Here is a 15,115-nt window from a genome sequence, read left to right on the forward strand (position 1 = left end):
ACGCCTGATTATCAATCCAATACACCTAGGTATGCTTTGAGTTAATATTCAGGTACGTGATATTTTACGCTCATGACTTATGAAAATATCTCTTTAAGTTCTCCTCTACATACATCCATCTTTAATTCAAGTTTTATATGAATCTTTCGTATAGTAAACATACATGAGGAAACAAGTATTTTGGAACAAAAGGGATACTAAGGTAATTCCTGGTCAATAGAAAGAAGATGCTACTTAAGGGAAAGTTTGATTCCTTATGGTGGAGTAAGGGTTGTCGGATCCCAAAGAATTAAGATTTAGATGAATTGAAACAATATTACACCATTGAAGAACGAAACTCACACATAAGTAATTGTCACCACAATTGCTAAACTTACAATCGTTAAAATTGTCAAAAACCAAGTTTTAAAGAAAAATAATAAAAGCAATATTACATAGTTTAAGTAGAAACCCCCACATAAGGGAGTAGTTAGTATCAGTACACATAGGAAAGGTGTAAGTTGTCCAAAAATAAGTCATGTTTGAAGATATTATGTAAGATTAAGATCATTATCCTTGCTTCTCAGACTCCGGTAGGTCATCCCAGACCTTCTGAGGGTCTAGAAAACTCAGGTCAGCCCCCTTTGGTATTAGGCCAGATTGAACAAACTGCTTATCGGCCCCATCAAACCCATACTTCAACATTTTGCTAGTTTTAATCCCAAGGAGGTCATAATATTCAGGGGACTGTAAAAAGATAGCTTTTTTTTCTCTTGCCACCTCTACTCTTCCCCTTCCTTTAGGTCAGCCAGTTCTCTCTTAATTGAATTCAGTTAAGCTGCCAGCAGGTTTCGGTCAGAAGATATTTTCTCTTTTTGTTGCTTCTCCTCTGCTAACTAGAGTTCTAATGCTTGCTTAGTCGTCACGGCCTCCAGAAGGTCTCGGCATAGGTCTCCTTGCTGTAGCTGCAAAGTGGAGAGGTTGATTTCTACCTGAACTTTGTCTTTCTTGCAGGACTCTAACTCCCCTTTAGTTTTATAGATCTACCTCTTCTTGAGATGCTATCAAGAGAGTTTGAGCTTTTTTCAATTCTTGTTTTAACTGCTGAAGTCTCCCTGTCCTAAGCTCAGCATCCTTTTTTAGCTCTACATCTACCATAGTCCTCTCCATATCCGTTCGAGCCGCTTCACTGGCCTGACGGTGTTTCTCAATTTCAGCACGCATCTGGGCTTCTTCAACATCTCGGGTAGGACTTTTTAGCTGATTCCTGAGATCGATTATCTGCATCTCCAGTTGTCTCTAGGTAGATAATAGTAAAGGAACTCGCTTGCATAGCTCCCTGTGCTCTGCCCAGACCTGACAAACATCAAAATGTTAAAACATACAGTCAGGTCGAAAAGAATAGTATATATACAAAATACAGGAAATATACTTACTTTAGCCATAAAACAGTTCAAACACTCACTCAGAACTCCGGTGTCAAAGCGAGGTAATATCTCAGTTTCGTATCGATGGAGCTCCTCTACTGGTTGCCGAGATTGCTCTTCCTGAGAGGCTTGACGGGGAGCCCGAGGAGGATGAGTAGGAACTTGAGCCGACTCCTTTTTGGGCATTACTTTAGAAGAAGGAGCAGAAGTAGCCCCCGAGGAAGAAGCCGGAGACTTTCCCTTGTCATGTCGATGCTTGATTTTGGCACACAAAGTGTACTAGTGTAATTCTACAGTCAAGACAGACAGTATCCGAATTACACTACAACCGTTCTCGATGGGTTGTCCAACACCATCTTGGTTGTGAGCCTTATTTTATAATTCACAAGGAACCGATAATCATGGTCTTCTGTGTCTCACAGACACCAAGTTATCTACAATGTAAACTAAAAGGACTTTATTGCAAAATACACTATTTGCAATCATTTGACCAAATCATGATTTCTTATTTTTTAAATGTTTACATATAAAAGACCTAGTCTTTTCAGTATACTTCCTAACAAATTATTCAAAAGTAAGTCCCTTTTGTTTACCTTAGTGTCGGGCGTTCCTTTGTGGAGCTTGATTAGCTTGTTCCACAAATCTTGTGTGCTGATAAAGGGGTTGACCTGACTAAGCTCCTCTTTAGTCAAACCACATTGGAAGGTCTGGGTAGCTTTGACATCATCTTCCACTTGCTTCTTTAAATCGGGTGGTTCCAGTTCTTGCAGGCTAATGGACTTCCATCTGGCTTAATGGGAACAGTGAACCTGGTCTGGATCTAAATCCACATTTCCACTTGGGTCTTGAGTTGAAACTCCATGCAGCTCTTCTAGTAACTGAAGTCATCTCCGGTGAAGAGTTGAGGACGAATTGTGTTGTAACTCTCTTGGTGTGTCATTTAGAAACTTACACAGAGAAAAAAAATATTCCAAAGACTTAGTCTTGAATTAGTAATGTGGGAAGAATAAAATGTTGCTCAAGTGGTGTTACACCAATTTTGAGCAGTTTTGAAAAATCAAAAAGAATTTATCAAAAGAGGTGATTGAATCAATTCTGGCAAAAAACAAAAAACTAAGAATGAACGAAATCCATAAGCTCGATTGATGGTTGCATCAATTCGAGCACCCCGCTCTAATGCCAATTATAGGATTGATGTGTGTGATAGAAGGAGGGTTGAATATCGTGCTTTATACACATTAAAAAATATTTGAATAAAATACTTGCAACGAAAAGTTAAGACAGAGATAAGATAAACAAGGTGGTTCTACTTGGTTTGCAACCGCGTAGCTACTACTCTAAGGTCAGTAGTCACTTTGACCGCTTTCGTTGGGCAATCACTATTAGCCTTTTCTCAAAAAAGAAGAAGGTTCGTTCTTACAAAGATAGGGATTGGTAACAACCTTACCGATCCTTAGAATGATTAAGTACAATAGAAACAAGAAATAATAAAAGTACAATAGAAACAAGAAATAATAAAGAATATAACCAACTCAGCGTTACCCAATATTAGGCTCATTTGAACTCGTAGTAGTTTCGCGACATTGTTGCATCATTGAAGCTTGAGTGTATCAATGTCAACCGTGAGTATGAGGCATAAAAACGTTGTCTTGAAGATGCTGGTGGATGGTGTTTTTATTGAGCATTTCAGGCATCACCAGCATGGTATCCAATTCGACTCATTAGTGAGTTATTCATCTCTGAGCATTTGCATCCCTTTTAGGTGCCTGGAATGCTGTCGTAACGACTATTGGATCAAACTTCATTTCTGTTGCGACTTATCCTTCTCGGGGCGCCTGGATAATGACGTGCACCGACCAATCGGAGTGTGTCATCTCATTTGCATCATTATGTTTTGCCCATCTAGGCAATGGAACACTTTTAGGCACCCGGATATATTCCAGACCAATTTCTTATATTAAATTCCTGTATCACAGAGTCAGTATAACAACCATATAAAGAGTATGAGTGATAACTTTTCAACTGTCTGGTCTCAACTTTTAATTTTCCATAAAATCTTAAGTTGGGCTGACATCTACTGTTCTCTTTCTGAGAGTGTGTCTTCACTACTCTACTTGGGAGAGTTTACTTGGTGTCAAATATTAGTTCACCCGACCAGTTTAGACTTTTACTCAATTTTGATCTTAACCCTCGGGACATTTTGCTAGACCTCCGATTCTCGACCCGTCTAGACTGTCGCCTAGTGTTCTAACTGTTACAAAATATGCTTTGCCGGAGAGAGTTGAATGACTGAGTGGTCAACTGCCGAATGCCGAGCAGAATGGCCGAGCAGAGTGGTCGAGCTGAGTGCCGAGCAGAGTGGCCGAGCCGAATGGCAGAACTGCCTAGTGCTGAGCCGAGTGGCCGAACTGCCGAGTGCCGAGCAGAGTGGCCGAGCCGAATGGCAGAACGCTTAGTGCCGAGCCGAGTGGTCGAACCGCCGAGTGGCCGAACTGCCGAGTGCCGAGCCGAGTTGCCGAATGGCCGAATGCCCGAGCCGAGTTACCGAATGGCCGAATGGCCGAGCCGAATTGCCGAATGGCCGAATGGCCGAGCCGAGTTGCCGAATGGCCGAGCCGAGTTGCCGAATGATCGAATGGCCGAATGGCCGAGCTGAGTTGCCGAATGGTCAAGGCCTACGTTCAACATAGTTTCCTTAAAACAGATTTGTCCCCTCCGGCGGTGTTTAGAGATAAAGACGGACGTCTGTTTCCCAGGATACAACGACAGAACCGGAAAACGATCAAGCACAGATCGTTGCCGGTGAACTGATTACACTCGTAGGCTATCATAGGGGGAAGCAGAGGAAAGAGGAAGCAAGGGATCGAGAATACTCTTCTCACCTTCCCATCGCTGTCTCGCTGGCTCTTTTATAACCTCGCACCATATCTCCAATTAATTGGAGATTAATGGTGGAATTGATGGCTTGATTCGAAACGTCTAATTAACTTTGGCCGTTTCAACGCCAAGTAATTACTCTTGTCCGTTTCATTGCAGCCAATGTTACAAAAAATTGAAAGGAATGACATTCGACCGGACAAGAGTAATAATTTACGGATTAGACAGACCAATCCATAGACCTTTTAAAAAAATAAAAAAATATTAAAATTTTTAAAATTAGATTATAATTTAAATAGATCAAATTAAAAATTTTAAATTTAAATTCTAATTTAGATGGATCAAGATCATTAGTCTATTAAATTTTCTATTATAATTTTAAATTAAAAATATATATATATTTTTTAATTTACAGATAACTTAAGTCTAAGTAGGAGTCAATCCACATGAGCCGTGGATTTAGATGGATGGTCGATCTTAATCCATTTTAAAATTAATTATTTAAATTTTTAATTTAATTTATTTAAATTATACGACGGGACGGATCAACGGTTTCAATCAATTCACTGCTCTCTGCTAACGGAATGCTTCGGCGCGACGGCATTGCCAAAATAGCTAATCAACCTTTCCCTCGAGAACGCACTGCCTCATCTCTTCCCTCCCATTCCACCCGCCGCATCTCGCATCGCCACCGTCCAATGACCTCGCATCCACCTATTTATACCCCCTCGGCCTTCACCGCCACTACTCACCCACGCTTCCGCCGATGGCGTTCTCCTCGCCGCTCCTCCCCCCTCTCCTTCTCGCCGTGGCCTTCGCCGCATCTGCACTCGTCGGTGGCGGATCCGCGGCTGCATTCGCCTGCGGGCGCGGTAGCGGCGCCGAGGCGCTGCCCTTCTGCCAGCCGGGGCGCCCGATCCGGGAGCGCGCGCGCGACCTGATCGCTCGGCTTACGGTGGCGGAGAAGGTGGCGATGCTGGTGAACGCCGCGGCGGGGGTCCCGCGGCTCGGCATCCCTCGCTACGAGTGGTGGTCGGAGGCGCTCCACGGTGTGGCCAGCGTCGGCCCCGGCGTCCATTTCGGCGGCCAGTACCCCTCCGCCACTAGCTTCCCGCAGGTCATCTCCTCCGCCGCCTCCTTTAATGCCTCCCTCTGGGAGCTCATGGGGAAGGTATGTGAAACGAGCCCCACGCGCGAGATCGATCTCTCACCTTTACCAGGCAGTTCTGATTCCCACTTTTTCTCCTGTTTCGAATCGAGAATTGTTGTGCAATCGTTCGTGGTTAAGCCGAAAAAGGGTTTTGATTCCCTCACCAAAAAGAGTTCTACAGTTGTGTATGGTTTCTGTTGTCTCAGGCGGTGTCAGACGAAGCGCGGGCGTTGTACAACGCCGGGCGGGCGGGGCTCACATACTGGAGCCCCAATGTGAACATCTATCGGGACCCGCGGTGGGGCCGCGGCCAGGAGACCCCCGGCGAGGACCCTGCTGTCTCCTCCCGTTACGCCGCCGCCTACGTCCGCGGCCTCCAGCAGCCCTCCGGCGGCAACCGCGGCCTCTCCCGCCTCAAGGTCGCCGCCTGCTGCAAGCACTACACCGCCTACGACCTCGACAAGTGGAACGGCTACAGTCGCTTCACCTTCAACGCCAGGGTAATCCATCGACCAGCAGCTCTCCCTCCGACCGCTTCGGTTTCATCTTCCCGATTCTAATTTGGAGCTTTCAAATTTAATTAAGGTGAGCAAGCAAGATCTGGAGGACACCTACAACGTGCCCTTCAAGGCGTGCGTGGTCGACGGCAGTGTGGCGAGCGTGATGTGCTCCTACAATCAAGTTAATGGATCCCCAGCTGCGCCGATCCCAACCTCCTCCGCCATACCATCCGCGGCCAGTGGAGGCTCAACGGTTATATCGTCTCCGACTGTGACTCAGTCGGCGTCTTCTACAACGCGCAACACTACGGCTCCAAACCGGAAGACGCCGTCGCCTACGCGCTCAAAGCCGGTACCTTTGCGTCGCCCACTACGCATTTGACAAAATGCCGTCGAGAAGCCAATGACTGTGTTTCTGTATTTTTTTTTTTTCCAGGGTTGGACTTGGACTGTGGGTCGTTTCTGGGGCAGTACACGGAGAACGCGCTGAGGCAGGGCAAAGTGAGCGAGGCAAACATCGACGCCGCGCTGACGCACACGGTGGCGGTGCAGATGAGGCTCGGCATGTTCGATGGAGACAATCAGCCGTTCCGTTACCTCGGTCTGGGCGATCTGTGCTCCAGGGCACACCAGAGTCTCGCCCTCGAGGCCGCACGCCAAGCTGTTGTTCTGCTCAAGAACCGAGCCAAGACGCTCCCGCTGTCACCCTCCCGCCTACGCACGGTCGCCGTCATCGGCCCCAACTCGGATGCCACTGCCACCATGATCGGAAACTACGCCGGTAACAGAACTCTCCGACTCCCAGAAGCTATTGGGAACTCAATTCGCAACATAATTTACTGTCTTCTGACTGTTTGATGAAATAGGCATTCCCTGTGCGTACACGAGCCCGCTGAAGGGCATCACTAGCTACGTGAGGACGGTCCATGCGGTCGGATGCACCAGCGTGGCCTGCGCCGGGGAGCAGCCCGTCAACGCCGCGGTGGAGGCGGCCAGGCATGCCGACGCGGTCGTTCTGGTAGTGGGCCTCGACCAGTCGATCGAGGCCGAGGGGCGGGACCGTTTCGACGTCCTCCTCCCCGGCCGGCAGCAGGAGCTGGTCACGGCGGTAGCCAAGGCCTCCCCGGGTCCCACCGTGCTCGTCCTCATGAGCGGCGGCCCCGTCGATGTCTCCTTCGCTGAGGTCGATCCCAACGTCGCCGCCATCCTCTGGGCCGGCTACCCCGGGCAGGCTGGCGGCGCCGCGATCGCCGACGTCATTTTTGGCGCGCACAATCCAGGTTATTAGCGATAAACCGCTCTCGACCTCTCGCAATTAAACACTAACGCTTGGCTGTTTCCAGGCGGTAAACTTCCGGTGACGTGGTACCCCCAATCCTACGTGGACAAAGTCCCAATGACCAACATGGCCATGCGGCCCGACCCTTCCACGGGCTACCCAGGCCGGTCGTACAGATTCTACACCGGCCCAGTGGTCTACCCGTTCGGTCACGGTCTGAGCTACAGCCGATTCACTCACTCGCTGGCCCTCGCTCCGTCCGGGCTCTCGGTTCAGCTGGCTGGCTCCCGAACCGGTCCGCTCAACTCGACCGCCAACCGGGCGGTTCGGGTCAAGCATGCCCGATGCGACGGCCTCGCCGTTCCCGTCCACGTCGACGTGACCAACGCCGGCGATCGCGACGGCGCTCACGCGGTGCTGGTGTACTGGCGGCCGCCGGCCGGGCACGCGGCCGCCGCCAGGCAGTTGGTCGCGTTCGAAAAGGTGCACGTGGCGGCGGGGGAGCGGGTGAGGGTGGCCCTGGGCCTCGACGTGTGCACGGATCTCACCGTGGCGGACGCCTACGGGGTCCGACGGATTCCACTGGGGGAGCACAGCTTTGAGATCGGCGAGCTGACGCACACCTTTTCGTTGCAGGCCGACTCGTTGCAGTGGTAGTGGAGTGGAGACTGCAAGATGAGATGGTGTCGTGGATTGGGTGACGGTTTATGCGCTCTTTGATCTCTGCCTCTAAAGTGAAGGGCGGGATCAGACTTTCAATTCTTGTTGAGTCATTCATATGTGATGGAGGTTTTCTAGACATGAAGTCTAAAGTTCGTACGAATTCAATAAAAGAAGACATGGATAAGGATCATCGAATTGTCATCGTCTACGTAATCCGATGTAATAGGCATGGATTATTTATAGGAATTTGGATGACGCATCATACTTTTCTTACTTTTGTCTCCGTCACGGTCGGTCCCACGACCATCTGTGAGGAGGTAATCCGATGTAATAGGCATGGATTATTTATAGGAATTTGGTCTGCTACGCATCATACTTTAATTTCTTACGGATAAGGAGTAGGGGGAGATTTTGAATCAATTCCACCTAAATCATTTCAACAAAAGATAAAATTCATCATCCCAACCAGAAACAAATCTAAGAATCAGAGATGAACTAAGCTGAGTTTTGAAAGTGCAAAAAATAAATTAAGTACTAAAATAAAAAAAATTAATTCTTTTTTATGTCAAATTATAAACTATAAAATACTTATGTAATTTTTTTTGAATTGGATTAGAGTCCACGTCAACTCTATCTTGGATCTCTGATTTCATGGATATAATCTGTATTTTATCTGGTATTGACATTGCGTTGTAATGAGTTGAAATTTTTTTTCTCATTATATAATACATTGACACATACTCTATTTCACACATATTAAAGTCTATTTATTTTAATATATATATGATTAATTTGACTAATTAAATCTTTCTTACTCATTTTTTATATTCTACTTGGATTAAGACAAGTTGATATTTTTTTACCTATATTTTATATTTATTAGAAAATTATTTTTGATAAATTCAATTGAGATTGATTGTATAAATGTAACTTAAAATTAATGGGATTATAATATATAATTATTTTAAAAGATTAATTTATTTATATATTAGGATTTCTGAAGAGAAAATTTTATATTAATATAATAAAAAATATAATTATAAAAAAAGGAAAACAATCTTTTTTAGTAACGAAAGTGTTTTGAATTAAAAATAATAATAATTACATAAGATACTTGTAATATGAAATGAAAATAAAAATAATAATATTAAAAATATTCAGTTAAATTTAAACAATATATCTCTGATTGACAACTTGAGGTAGGGATAATTAATGCAAGATCTTTCTCTTGCATGATTTGACAAGAGGTAAATGAATGCAAGATTTTTTCCGTGGCACATTTGGTTCGCTGTAGGATTTGAAGTAAATGATTTAACATGCATGATTTTTTTTGGCTGGGTATAGCCCAGGATGTGCCTAATGTAAATCATTTAACATGTATGATTTTTTGGGCTCGGCTATAGCCTAGAACGAGCCTAATGTAAATTCGTCTCTAATAAATTGACATGTTCAATCTCGAAGCAGTAAAATTCTCACTCTTTCATCTCAAATTGCCCATTTATATCCCTGCGATGACAAAGCTTTGCCTGACAGAAATTAATGGAAGGTCGTAGCTGTTGTGTTGAACAATTTGGATCCTCCGATTTTTAAGTCAACAATTTGGATCCTGAGATTTTTAAGTTAGAAATATTAGATATCTTTAGGCCTACAAGTATAAATCTTTAGCATTTTTATATTTTTAACTTCAAGGGATCTAACAAACTCTATCTAACGTTTGGAGCAATATCCCTATATGGCAGAACGATGACACCTCATTAAGGATAAAGTCATAAGACCGGTTCGTTTTTAAGATTAAGAAATCCTAAAATCGATTCATCCAAAAGAATAAGAAAAATATCTTGAAATATTTCTTAAACAAATATTTCAGAATCTTTAATTCCTAAAAAATTAGAACGGATATTTTAGAATATTTTCTAAACGGATGCTAATATTTCGGAGATCAACTACTATAAAAAGGTAACACATACCCATATATAGGTATAGGTACACACACATCTACCCTAATTTCTCCAAGTCATTAAACTTTTTCCTCACACCGAACCCTAACTTGAGTGTCGAAGTGGCTTGCCGGGACCCACTCTCGGCGACATTCTAACCCTCTTTTTTAGTGTTTTTCAGGTCCTCTCATCTCTCCAAGTGATTCTCTTCGAGGAGCGTGTACGTCAACAGTTCTGAACCGATGTTTGAACCATCTATAGTGTATTGGCCGGAATAAATTGGCACCGTCTGTGGGAAAACTGAGCCAAGATGCTGCGATGGTTACATTGAAAGAACTAATGACAATCATGGCTCCGTCGGAAAGAAAAGCCATGACGATGTGAATTTTCACCTCTCGATCCTCCTGACAACAGCAAAAAGCCTCCTCCATCAAAAGCTAAGTATTCAAGAATTTATTCTATTTCTATTCCTATTAAGACTCGTTAATATTACCTTTTGAATAACTTGGATAACCTCTTTATTCGATTATAGACGTCTGAGAGAGGTTCTTTCTATTGCTCCTCCTCTTGCTAATGCTAGTGCAACTTTTAAAGTAAAGCTTCGATACATACAACTCTTGATTAATTACCAGCTTGAGTGCATTCCAACTTCTATCTCCATCCCAAGCTTCCTACCCTCCTGAGCCACACCCTTAATCTTCTTTCTTTACTCGTTGAGCAAGACGTAGCGCCTAGCACCCTTCCTCTGCCACTATATGAAGCCCCTTCTTTCCACTTGCTTGTTGAGTTCTGTTATGTTCCGGACAAAGTGCTTTTTTATGCCCCTCAACCTTAGATCATCTTCTTCTACTTCAGTTCAGGTCGAGTTCTAATCCCCAAATTCCTATTATCTAATTCTTTTTCTCTCGTTCGGGACCACTCAACTTTGAAACTTTCAGTTCAATTTGCTTCGAATTCGGACCCTGTCATTTCATTATATCTGGGGACACATATGAAATTGTAACTTAAGGTACGTGCCTTTAGGTCTTGTTTGACATAAAATTCATATTATAACAGAATGGTTTTGAGCCTAAACTGACTACGTTTAAGTAATTAATCGAGGTCTTTTGAAAAAGAAGTTGGATTCCCTTGTGGCTTCCCCTCTTTTTAGGTCTTAGTCAAAGTGCTTAACCCTTATTACTAATGCAATCCGTAACACATGGCTATGTCCATGAGACTAATGCAATTCGTTCCTTCCATCGCCTTACTTTTCTGTTAATTCAATATATATCTGTCCTGCGAAATCAACAAGAAAGAGAACAGTGCATATTAAAGACCAAGTTGCCTTACGACTTTGCCTTACGACAGGCTGGAACTCTGAGCCGCGAGCTCGATGACTTTGCCTTACGACCAGAATTTTGAGCCCCGAACTCGATGACTTTGCCTTACGATACATGCCGAAACTCAAGCCATGAGCTCGATGACTTTGCCTTACGACAGACCGGAACTCCGAGCCCCGAGCTCGATGACTTTGCCACAGGCTGGAACTCTGAGCCCCGAGCTCGATGACTTTGCCTTACGATGGACCGGAACTCCGAGCCTCGAGCTCGACGACTTTGTCTTACGATAGACCGGAACTTCGAGCCTCGAGCTCGATGACTTTGCCTTACGACAGGCTGGAACTCCGAGTCCCGAGCTCCACGACTTTGTCTTACGATAGGCCGGAACTCTGAGCCCTGAGCTCAACGACTTTGCCTTACGACAGGCCAGAACACCGAACCCCAAGCTCGCGACTTGGTCTTATGACAGGCCCGGAGCACCGAGTCCCGAGCCGCGATTTTGCCTTACGACAGGCCCGGAGCACCGAGCTTCGAGCTCGCGACTTTGCCTTACGACAGGCCCGGAGCATCGAGCCCTGAGCTCGCGACTTTGTCTTATGACACATCATCAAGGTATCCTGATAACAACTCAGCACAGTCCAATCAGTCGGACTACGCCTCCTTCGACTAGACTAATTGGGGATGCTTATGATACGACGAGACAATAACATCTCATCAAAGATAAAGTCATAAGACCGGTTTATTTTTAAGATTAAGAAATCCTAAAATCGGTTCACCCAAAGAATAAGAAAAATATTTTGAAATATTTCTTAAATAAATATTTCAGAATCTTCTAAAAAACTGGAACGGATATCTTAGAATATTTCCTAAACGGATGCTAATATTTCCTAAATGGATGCTAATATTTCGGAGATCAACTACTATAAAAAGGTAACTCATGCCCATGGGTACAGGTACGCACACATCTACTGTAATTTCTCCAAGTCATTAAACTCCTTCCTCACACCGAACCCTAACTTGAGTGTCGGAGTGGCTTGTCGGGACCCACCTTCGGCGTCATTCTAACTATCTTTTTTAATGTTTTTTAGGTCTTCTCATCTCTCCAAGCGATTCTCTTCGAGGAGCGTGTACATCAGCAATTTTGAACCGGCGTTTAAACCATCTACAGTGTATTGGCTGGAACAATCCCCTTCTCTTCAAAGTCGTGATTCAGGTTGGCACCGGGTGAAGCTCGAAAGCTACCATTACCAATATATCCAACATGGCTAACCTCAATCTCTCTATCATCATGTCAAAGAAGTTGACACAAATATCAAAGTAAGAGATGAGCCTGAAGTCATTCACATAGAGGAAGATGAAGGCAAGATTGCTCGATTTGATGTTTTTAATATCCTCACGACTACGGGATCGACCTTCTCTCCTCGATTGAGATGGGATCGATTTTTTTAAAACTCTTGGTATTTTTAATATCCTCGTGATCGCGAGATCGATCTTTTCTGTCCAATTGGGGTGAGAACAATTTTCTTAAAGCTCTTGGTATTCTTGATATCCTCATGACTGTGGGATCGAGCTTTTCTCCCCAATCGAAACGGGAGAAATTTTCTTAAGTTTGGTATTCTTATGATCCCATGACTGAGGGATTGAGCATGGGAGGGTGTCACGTTCCGAGAGACGACCATCCAAAAAATTCGGCAGCATCTCCCCTGTAACAATTCAGCTTTCTTGAGTACATATTAACATAGAGGCCTACACGGCCAAAATAACAATACAATACATGTAATTAACTACTAAACTACATGGATAAAGGCCCAACAACAAAAATTGGTATCAGATAAACTATATGATGCAGGAAGATTTGAAGATTTTTATTATTAATTTTGATAATTTTTATTTTTAGTAATTTTTGAAGTTTTTGGTATTTAGAGTAGTTTTGAATTAGGATTTTTAGGATTGAGTCTGTTAAAAAAAATTTCTTTTTTATGAGGAATCTTTCTTTTAAAGTTTGTTAAGAAATTTTTCTTTTTATGAGGAATCTTTCTTAGAGTTTGAGTCTATATAAACATCTTATGAGTTGATGTTTTAGGAGAAGAAATTTTGATTTAATAATATTTTCGGCTATGCCGTTTATTTTCCTATCTCTTGTTATTCTTCCGAATTAACAGGTTTTAGAAGATTGTTTCCGGCGTTCGCAGTCAAACCCACGGATTCAATATTGACCCCGGGATAATCGCTATCCCGTCCAGCGTCACTATACATGTAAAATCCCAACGAACCGAACTGCTCTGATACCATAAAATTGTCATGTCCCGAGAGACGACCGTCCGAAAAATTCGACAGCATCTCCCCTGTAACAATTCAACTTTCCTGAGTACATATCAACATAGAGGCCTACACGGCCGAAATAACAATACAATACATGTAATTAACTATTAAACTACATGGATAAAGGCTCACACGGCCACAACAATACATACAATTCATCATCAACTACAATTACCACTACAACAACGAAAAACTGACCACGATTATACAAAAAATTAACGTGTACCAAAATCTACAACAATGCAGCGGAAACATAATGATAGCATTCACGATGAATTCCATATAACGGATACAAAACCATAAAAATCAAAATCTTCTTCCTGCTGTGAGATGGGGGCAGTCCGACAGAACTCCAAGCTTCGTTATCCATATCTACTACCTGAGGAGACAGAAAACCCCAGGGTCTGGGTGGTGAGTATAAAAATACTCAGTGGGTACTAGAATGAAAGTGCACAATATAATAAGGTATCAAAGGAATATAGCATCAATATCAAAAGGTATACAATTTCAACATGATACTACAGGAGCAAGGTCAACATACAATATGATAATCATGAATGTCATGTCATACAAATACAGCAGTCATATAACAACAAGTGCATAATCATATAACAACAAGTGCATCAGCTATAAATGCAGTAAACAACAACAAATGCATGCATAGTCACTGTCTGCACTCGCCACCCCCAGTCACCCAACCTGTGCAGTGAACTGGGGCGCCAAACAGGACAACTGCACATCCTCCAACAACAGACCACTACACATGAGTGGGGAGGGGCAGTCTTCAGGAGAGCTATCTAGCTTGTCCTAGTAGCACCCAACCTGTGCAGTGCTATAATGTTCTCACTCAACCTGTGCAGTGAGAGTTAACAACAACAACATGCTACGATGCATAGTTCAACAGATTACTACAACATCAAGATATGTGCAACCTCAATCATGAGAAATCAACATAGATAATAACACTTAAGGAAACTGTATTGATAGCAACAAGATCATATTAAGGTCAACGGTAAATATCAAGCAATGAATCAAGCAACGACTATAATAAGAATAGTAACAAGGTAATCATGCACTACGAAAGGAGAACTTGTATTAACCAAGTACAGGAGTACCCATCTGATGTGACACACGTCAAAATCAGAATCTCTCTGTAGAACAGGATCCACAAATCAAGGTCTTATAGATTACAACATATAACACCCACTAAGTACAACAATATATTAAATTCTATGTCAAAGTAAACCCCAACCGAATCTCACATCTCAACCGACTTTAACCTAACCAAGTCCAATTAACACAACTTAATCTGATTAACCTAAATTTAATCATTTAACCGGATCATGAGTTAATCCTAACCCAATCGATTCATCATTTCTAATTAATCTAATTAAATTGATTACTCAATTATTAACTAAGTATTAAACTAATAAATACTTTAATCGATTAATTATCTAATTAAAACTGTTTAATTAACCATGAGCAACTGCAAAGTTCATGCAAGTCTACCTTCAAGGTTTATTATGATTCATCCTGTCACCCATCTCTTCAAAGTGTAAGTCTAGCTTCAGAATTTTGAAGAGTATTTTCATTTACATTGTAGTGGCTGACTTGCAATTTATCACTATGGATACTTACATATCATTAAGCTTCTTTCACTAT

General features: G+C 43.1%; 1 protein-coding gene across 1 annotated transcript; it reads left to right on the forward strand.

The window, feature by feature from the left end:
* The first annotated feature begins 5,046 nt into the window (after positions 1-5,046).
* LOC141826734 (putative beta-D-xylosidase 2) lies at positions 5,047-8,054 on the forward strand. The gene is given in 7 exon segments (XM_074714023.1): positions 5,047-5,454; positions 5,640-5,933; positions 6,019-6,121; positions 6,124-6,285; positions 6,370-6,714; positions 6,800-7,213; positions 7,277-8,054. Coding segments are annotated over 7 exon segments (2,316 nt in total). The 5' UTR covers positions 5,047-5,049; the 3' UTR covers positions 7,870-8,054.
* Positions 8,055-15,115: the final 7,061 nt, after the last annotated feature.

Source organism: Curcuma longa, chromosome 4 (assembly GCF_044706935.1).
Source record: "Curcuma longa cultivar G26 ecotype Majalengka, Jawa Barat chromosome 4, ITB_CL_G26_1.1, whole genome shotgun sequence".
Taxonomy (NCBI): domain Eukaryota; kingdom Viridiplantae; phylum Streptophyta; class Magnoliopsida; order Zingiberales; family Zingiberaceae; genus Curcuma; species Curcuma longa.